The sequence below is a fragment of the Cimex lectularius genome, unplaced genomic scaffold (genome assembly GCF_000648675.2).
Source record: "Cimex lectularius strain Harlan isolate CLEC.00 unplaced genomic scaffold, Clec_2.1 scaffold48, whole genome shotgun sequence".
NCBI lineage: Eukaryota > Metazoa > Arthropoda > Insecta > Hemiptera > Cimicidae > Cimex > Cimex lectularius.
In genome coordinates this window covers 1,505,440-1,513,509 of record NW_019392708.1, presented here as the reverse complement: position 1 = coordinate 1,513,509, position 8,070 = coordinate 1,505,440, and the positions used below count along the sequence as shown (strand labels likewise).

Genomic DNA, 8,070 nt, shown 5'->3' with positions numbered 1-8,070 from the left:
TAGAAAAAATTATAACATTGTACCAGCAACTTTCTTGTTATGTTACATGAACAACATATCTTGAAAATTTTCTGTTTTCCTGGCAAGCAGTTTGTTTTGAGGCATTATCACCATTGTCTTTTAGACGGCTTTAAATGTATTACATATTTCCTCATTGCATCTACAAGACATTACTTCTAACTTTTAAGAATTTTTTATTTCCTTGGTGAGCCTTTAGTTTAAAGAAACAATGAAGACTCAAATCACCTACCCGACCCAGAAAGTTAAGGTATTATTTTCAAACTAAACGTTTTTATACTGTACCTGCAAACTTTTTAATATTTAAATAGAAATAAGAAAAGGTGGATTACACCAAATTTTTTTGTTTTGTGTTTCCACAAATTTGTGGCAATGTATTTTTGGTAATTTGTTTCCATAACAAATAAGTAGTGAACAAATTTTTGACTTTTACTTCCAAAATGGTGTCATTCTAGAGTTTACCATTGTAGACCAAACAAATCAGAAAACGTACCTTTTTGTCATTCAAAAAGCTGTCATAATCAATATTAAAATGCATTGCAGATTGCCTGATGCTTGTAAGAAATAATACAATTTGTAAACTTTAATGAACATGTTTACATAAATTTATTTATGTGGTTATTTTATTTATACACATCTCACTTTTTTTTAATATTTACTAACTTAATATTAGTTAATATTATAATAAATTAATTATTACCTCTAGAAGCTTGTAGATTATATAATATAATGCCTCTCAAAACTGTACACAGGCATAGTTAGGCTTAAGTCAAGGTCAATCAACATAATTTTATGACTTTTCAGTTAAAATAAAAATTGTGTGAACATTTGGTCTCACGGCTTCTTATCACTAACCTTTTATTGCCATTGGATGTCTAGTCACATTTTCTGTCAATAAAAAATGTAAAGAAATTTAATTTAATTTAAATAACAGCGTTAAAATATGAGGAGCATTATGAAAATGTGCCTTTCTTTAACTGTTTTTTAAATTTCTAAAGGGATATTTATTTAATTGGAGTAGACAATTTTTAACAATAAATCTGGCAATTTTTTTATAAACTGCTAAAAAATGAATAGGGATATTTGTAATTTATTGTTATTCTATTAATTTTAATTAAATTAACCGATATATTTTTGTTAGTTTGATAAAACAAAATAGAAAATTTAAAACAAAAGCAAAAAAAATCGTTAATCCTCACATTTAATAACAGATTTATTTAAGGATAGTAAACATGAAGATTACTCATTTTGTAAACAAACACTTTTTCTCCATTTTATTCCAGTTGTTTTCTCTTCAACCAAGGAAAGGCATCATCTTGAACCAGAAGTTCCCAATATTATTGTGAGAATGAGTCATTCAGGATATCGCAAATGCAGTAAGTGTTTCTCAAAGCATGACCTCATGAATCTGAGAGACTGGAAGTGCCAATAGGAGGCCTGGTAGAAGACAGAACTATTGTCATTGCTGCAAGATGGAACCCTTTCAAATAATTTGTAATCGTTTGTGGGAAGTAGCCTCACGTTGTAGGTCCCTTCTGACGACTTGCAGCAACAGCCTGCCACCAGCAACTCAGGAGAATTAGATGCAGTGAGCACCTAGAAAAGAACACCAATTGGAATGACATTATATTTACAGTTGAGTCGCGTTTCTGCTTGTGAGTTCCACTTTCTTCTGCTATCACTATACCAACAGAAACGTGACTCGACAGTAAACATAACAGCATCCCAATTGTTGTTCTCCGCTAGGTGCTCGCTGCACCATATTCTCCTGAGTTGCTGGTAGCAGGCTGTTGCTGCAGGTAGTCTCAAAGTGGCATACGATGTGAGGCCAACCTCCCACAAACGATTACGAATCATTTGTGTTGATAAAGACCTTGCCAAAACATCTTGTACTTCATTTAGGATCTGACGGGCACTATGGTTAGGACTCCGTCTTGCAGCAATGATAATATTTCTGTCCTCCCTTAGTGCCTACCAGGCATTGGCACTTCCAGTCTCTCAGAATCGGGCTAAAGTCTGGGAGACCACACTGTGACGCCAACTGCCTCTGGTATATCCACTTGCTGGTGACCTTGATGACTTATTCTCGCAATAATGTTGGGATCTTCTGGTTCAAAATGATGGCTTTCCATGGTTAAAGAGAGTACAATTGATTTAAAACGGAGAAAAGGTACTAGTTTACAAAATAATTAATCTTCGTGTTTACTATTCTTATATAAATCCGTCATTACAAATGAGAATTAACAAATTTTTTGTTTTTGTTTGTATTTTCTATTTTGTTTTATCCAACTAACAAGATATATCGGTTAATTTAATTAAAATTAATACAATAAGAATGAATTACAAATATCCCTCTTTATTGTTGCGCAGTTTATTTACCAGATATTGAAAACATAAAACGATAGAGTAATCAGGGATCGTCCAAAACTGGCTAATCTTCAACAATCAAGGAAAATTAAGTATTATTTTTATTTATTTTTTTTCGAGGGTTCGCAACAGCAAAGGTCATATAAACCCACAGGGTGCCGGTGTTTTTGAAAAAAAAAAAAAAAATATGTCGGGTTCGAATGCAGGGCCGCTGGATTCGAACCCGGGACCTTTACCTTACAGTGATGAGCGCCGTATCAACGCCTAAACCGTTGCGGCTACCGACGCCCTAATTAAGTATTATTCTGCATATAATAATCTATTTATATAAAATAAAATGTTTTATTTAAAAAAAATTGTATATCCAGTTATCACAAAATTGGGTTAAATGTAGGGAGGCATTTAATTTATAGAGGACGTATAAATGTAATTGTTTCGTTTTTCAAGGTTTTACCGAGGAAATGCTGGATGAGAGTGTCGATTATACGGCAAAACATGCGTGCATGTTAGTCTGACTGTACTCAATTTACTATTTAGAATATAACTTAGGAACAATAGTCGTTTCTTCTACAATATGGCGATATTTTAGAGAGCCATGTGTTAAATTTCTTAGTACAAAAAAATTTAATTCTGTGAGCATGAAAGTAGTTGTGATTTTATTTTTGTTTTTTTATTCACAAACGGCGGCCATTTCGAACGGATACAGAGCGACAGAATTTGAATTTCCGTATTTGGTTTCGGTTCAAGATCAATGGGGAATTCATTATTTCGACGCGATCATCAATTCGCCTTCGCTACTCCTGACCAGTTGCGACAATTTAGCGTCTGTGACCGAGAGCAAAGCCGAGATAAAAACAGCCATATACAATTCTAGGTTGGTGACCGGAAGTACTTATCTCCTGGCAGCAGTAGTTACACGTTTCCCTGATAAACTCTTTGTCCATCCGAAATGTCGGGAAGTGGGCGGAGTAATTGAATACGATGTCGGGATAATTAAAGTAACCGAACCGTTCGAATTCGGAGACGTTGTGAAGCCGGCGAAGCTCTCTTACGACACGTCTTGGCTGAATCAGATGATCAGCCATCACCAACAAATAAGAGTCATCGGCTGGGGGGATACGAAAGAGATCCTAGACACCGACAATCAACCGGTCGAGCCCAACCCGCATGTTTATGTGCTCAGTTTGAAGTTGGCCGACCATCAAAGTTGCACAAATTATTTATGCGAGGGGGCTAAAGACTGCATGCGTTCGAGGACAACCATCTGCACTTTACCGTTGGACTTCGGCTCGCTTTGCGTCGGTGATTCCGGTTCTCCCGTCTATTATGAAACCTGGGTTTGGGCCGTTTCGACGTTCGTCTCAAAACCGTGTGGTGTCTCCCAGTACCACATATTCACGAGGCTGGACATGTGTAAGCCGTGGATAACTGAAATCATATTGAATAACGAAGTGAAAAGTCCTGAATTGTTCGCCAAAACGTCACATAATCGCGTTCGAACCGACCTGCTCGTAGTAAATTTTGTCGTTGTGATTACATTTTATAAACTGTAGCGAACATAGTGTTCTTTATCTGTCTTTTACTTTTTAGGCACACATGTTATGGAAACAACTATAATATTGTAAAGGATATTTACTGTTAAAATAAGAATTAAAATATGTTCCCATTTCTATCATTTTTCTATGTTCATTTATATAAATCTTCAACCAATTTGTACAACTTCTTCAACCTTGTAGGAAGGAGAATTTCCGCTATTTTCTACCCGGGGGGAATTTTTTTATGCCATATTCCTAAATAAACTCCTAAATAACGAAAAGCCAAAATAATCCCTGGTTGTGAATAGTTGTTTGGAAGAATTTCTAGTTCTCTATACTTTTGCTTCAATTGTGAAAATTTTCATTTAACAACACGACGTCTCAGCTGTCCCTAAAGGTATGTGAACAAAAATGAAAAAAATATGTCAGTTATACTCAGTTGGTTGTTATGAATAAATGACAAAAGAAATTTATTTAAAAACAGAAAATACATTTTCCTAAGCATGTGACTCAAAAAAGTTCGTACAGAGCAATTATTACAAAACTATTAACTGCAAATTATGTTGGAGGTGGAGGCCAGGAAATTCATTCGAAGAAAAAAATTAAATTGAAAAATTGCATTGCACAAAAATTAAAAAAGTGAATTGCTACACAAGCTACGGTATTCCAGTGCACTCGCTGTAAAAGCAGCCAGGTCCGAGCAGTCAGGGAAATTAAGCTTTACAATCAAAGACGATCTCAAAACTCTCGTATTTGCCAAAAAGATAACCCTTATCTTTGAAGGAAAGGAACAATCAGCCCAAAAATTAGCGAGTTAGACGATAAACAGCGCTCAATACTATCATTTCTCAGAGGAGAGCAAAGATAGATAAGTTGGCACCTAACTTTGAAGAGCCAACATAAATTATTTGAGGAAAATATTCTTTCAGGGGTGCTTCTTCAAGTTGTTATACTTTGTCATAGAAATGGCGACTAGAGCTGACTGGGCGTTGGAGGCTGAAAGTTGATTAGAAGTTATTGGTAGAATGCTGGGGGATGATTGGATGTTAGAGCTTTTCTGGGAGCATGAGATTAAATAAACGTCCGAATACGATTGTAAGTAGAAACAGGCTGACTTAATGAAAGATAGCTGGATATATGTGACAAGTCAAAGCAGTTCTTTTCATACGTCCTGGAAACTGATGATGATGGTGGTGGAATGCTAGGAACGATGTTTTGCATTCTCAAAGCATTGCAGCTTTCTGGCTTATTGTCCATTAATACTTTTTTCCGGTCTTCTTGGTACCCTAGTTCTCGCCTCATAGCTCTCCATTGAGCGGTTGCTTCATATTCGAAGATAATATAGATGACAGTTTCTTCCTTCTCTTCTTCTATTTTATGTTGTGCACATGTTTTCACACTCACTGTGTTTGCCAGTTTGGTTCTTTAATCATAAGTTTCTTGTGCCTGGCTCCTTGGAGTTTGTCCACTTCTCCAGTTGTTTTTGGTGGTCCTTTCTGAGACGGAGGAGCCTGTTTGTCTTTATCCCAAATAAAGGCTAGTCTGTGTCTTAATCCCAAGTTAAAGTTCTGGGCCTATATCGCAGATCTGGTCAGTTTGTCTGCTTATTCATTCCCCAGAACTTTTTGTGTTGCACCTAAGATATTGTCAGGTTTTGGAGATTTAGGATGCACTCATTGACTATTCTAGATTAGACCTTTTTACGTTATAGTATTTTTATGGCTGCTTGTCCGTCTGATCTTAAGAGGAGATTTTTGTCAGTGGGTAACTCCTTTAAGATTTCCTGGCACATGCGTGGATTGATACAGGACGTAGAACACAAATACCTTGGAGAGGTTCATTTTCTGGATTGTTAATTCTTCTTTGTTCCGAATAATCATCGACTAATGGTCACTAATCACCACACATTTCTGGATTGTAATGACAGGAAGATACGTACTAAGATCAGTAAGCCCAGCGGAATCATCCTACATAAAATTTTCTTTTTGATGACTATGCTCTCATTCTAAGAGGGCAAGCTAAATTGAGAAGCGATGTTCGTAAGACAGTTCTTCTAACAAGAATATTATTTTGTGAATTGTTGAATGATAATGTTGGGAGACACTGAAGCAGCTATTTTATGAGCACTCTTTGGAGATTCAGCCACTTGTCTTCACAGTTTTGTACAGTAATAAATAATTCGTTGTGAAATAGAGTAAACGACAGCGAGAAGAAAGGAGGCTTCAATTTGAAGTGCTTCTTGAAAGAAGCTTTTAGGCAGGATGTAAAGGCAGTTGCTTGTTATGCTTGTTTTAATATTTATTCTAGATTGCCGTTGTCTCTTTCCCCTTGTCTGTTTTAGTTGGTATTATTTATGTTTCAATAGAAAATAATTTGGCCATATGGTTCCAGTACCTCTGGTGTACTATGGTGCTAATTTTATTCTGCATATTTTTACTATGCCGTGTACATTTCCATATTTAAAGGATATGAGACACTTGAAATATTTTTGATTACTGAAAAAAAATTAATTTTTCTGAAGCAGACAGCTTGAGGAAAAAGACCTCATTTGAAACACTAAAACAGGTCAGTTTCAGTACACTTTCAGATTTTCAACTTAGTAAACCTAAAAAGTGCCGGAAGTTGGAACTTGATTTGTATAATAGCGTGTCGGGTTTTTCATTTGAACGGAAAACGGAAATTAGTAAAATCCCAGACGATGTATTTATCATTTTTTTACAAGAGAAATGCAAAAAATCCTTGACAAAAATACCGGCTTGATCGAATTAGAGAACATTAATGATACCTTAAATGTAAATAGTAGAGTTATTACACAGGAAATCGACGATCCAGTTATGTGCTTTAAGTGTTTAACAAATCTTAACGGAATCTTTAATTTTTCAAATTTAAACAAAATACATCTTTAATTGATTAAACAACAACGATTTTCAAATTTAATTTATTATAACTCCCATCACGTTTGTCGACATTGTCGAAAAGTCTTTTTCAAGGTACCAATATGTTTTGACCGATAAACACTGAAGTTTTGCGGAAACAACTATGAAAAGTACCTTCAGATCATGAACTTAATTAGGCGTAATTATTTATTTCGTACATTCTAAATTACTTGATTTTTTGTGTGGCTGAAATTTTTCTGTCCTTTTTCCTTCCAAAATGAACATGGACTAGACGAAAGAAAATATAAGTTTAGGTTAAAATAAAACGTTCATTATTAATGATGTCATTGACATACATGCTGCTTCTTTCTATTTTTAGTGCAAATTGTATGGCATATTTGATGGGTTTTTTAGAGCATCTAATACACATATTTGACGTTTTATTAGTGCATATTATATGGCATATTTGAGAATTTTTATTGCACATAAATTTGGCCTCTAATCGAGATCGTTTCTTCCGATTCCAACACGCCTTCTATTTTCACGTCTTCGAAAATGCAAATTTACCATTTATGAAATTTGATTATTTATACATAAAACAATTGATTACTTAAAAAACCGGAAGACTTTTAATAATTGTTATTGATTTCTGGATTCAATATAGATAAAAATAAATAACACGCACCAGACTTTGGATCAGACATTAACAAAATACGCCTTGGAACTAAAATAGATTAAGTTTGTTTTTCCCCAGAGCGCTGCGTCTAAACTAATTCTAATTTTTCTGCTGGCATAAATATGTATACTGTTGTATCGCGGATTTTGTTATACTGTAGACATAATTACGTGTATAATAAATTATTATATCCATTTTATATTGAAAATCAGAAGTTTAATTATTTACATATGATTCAATCTAAAACATAATTTCACTAATTTCGTGGTCCGCTTGACCAATTAAACATTACAATTAATTAAGGTTTTTAGTTGAGATGAAAAAAAAGCTAATGTCACGAGAGGGATTCGAACCCACGACCTTCGGCTAGATACGCCGCTGCTCTACCACCTGAGCTATCGTGACCTCGATCCACTCGGACATTAACTCCCCATCTCAACCCCACCTTATGAGTTTTCCCTCCTTTTGCCATTTTTCAAATGTCGTGTAATCGGTTTGGATTCTCGACGACAATTGAAATGGCGACGGAGAGCTTTAGTGAAGTGTACTTCATTTTAATTCATTAAATTCACTAATTTCGTGGTCCGCTTGACCAATT

General features: G+C 35.0%; 1 protein-coding gene across 1 annotated transcript; it reads left to right on the top strand.

Moving 5' to 3' along the window:
* The first annotated feature begins 2,753 nt into the window (after positions 1–2,753).
* LOC106672931 (thrombin-like enzyme BjussuSP-1) lies at positions 2,754–4,027 on the top strand. Its single transcript, XM_014404747.2, has one exon. It carries the CDS (start codon positions 3,024–3,026, stop codon positions 3,936–3,938), a length of 915 nt encoding a protein of 304 aa, XP_014260233.1. The 5' UTR covers positions 2,754–3,023; the 3' UTR covers positions 3,939–4,027.
* The last annotated feature ends 4,043 nt before the right edge of the window (positions 4,028–8,070 follow it).

Bases quoted from the DNA above. Each gene is read 5' to 3' on its own strand.
- LOC106672931 (XM_014404747.2), top strand. From the start codon at position 3,024: ATGAAAGTAGTTGTGATTTTATTTTTGTTTTTTTATTCACAAACGGCG.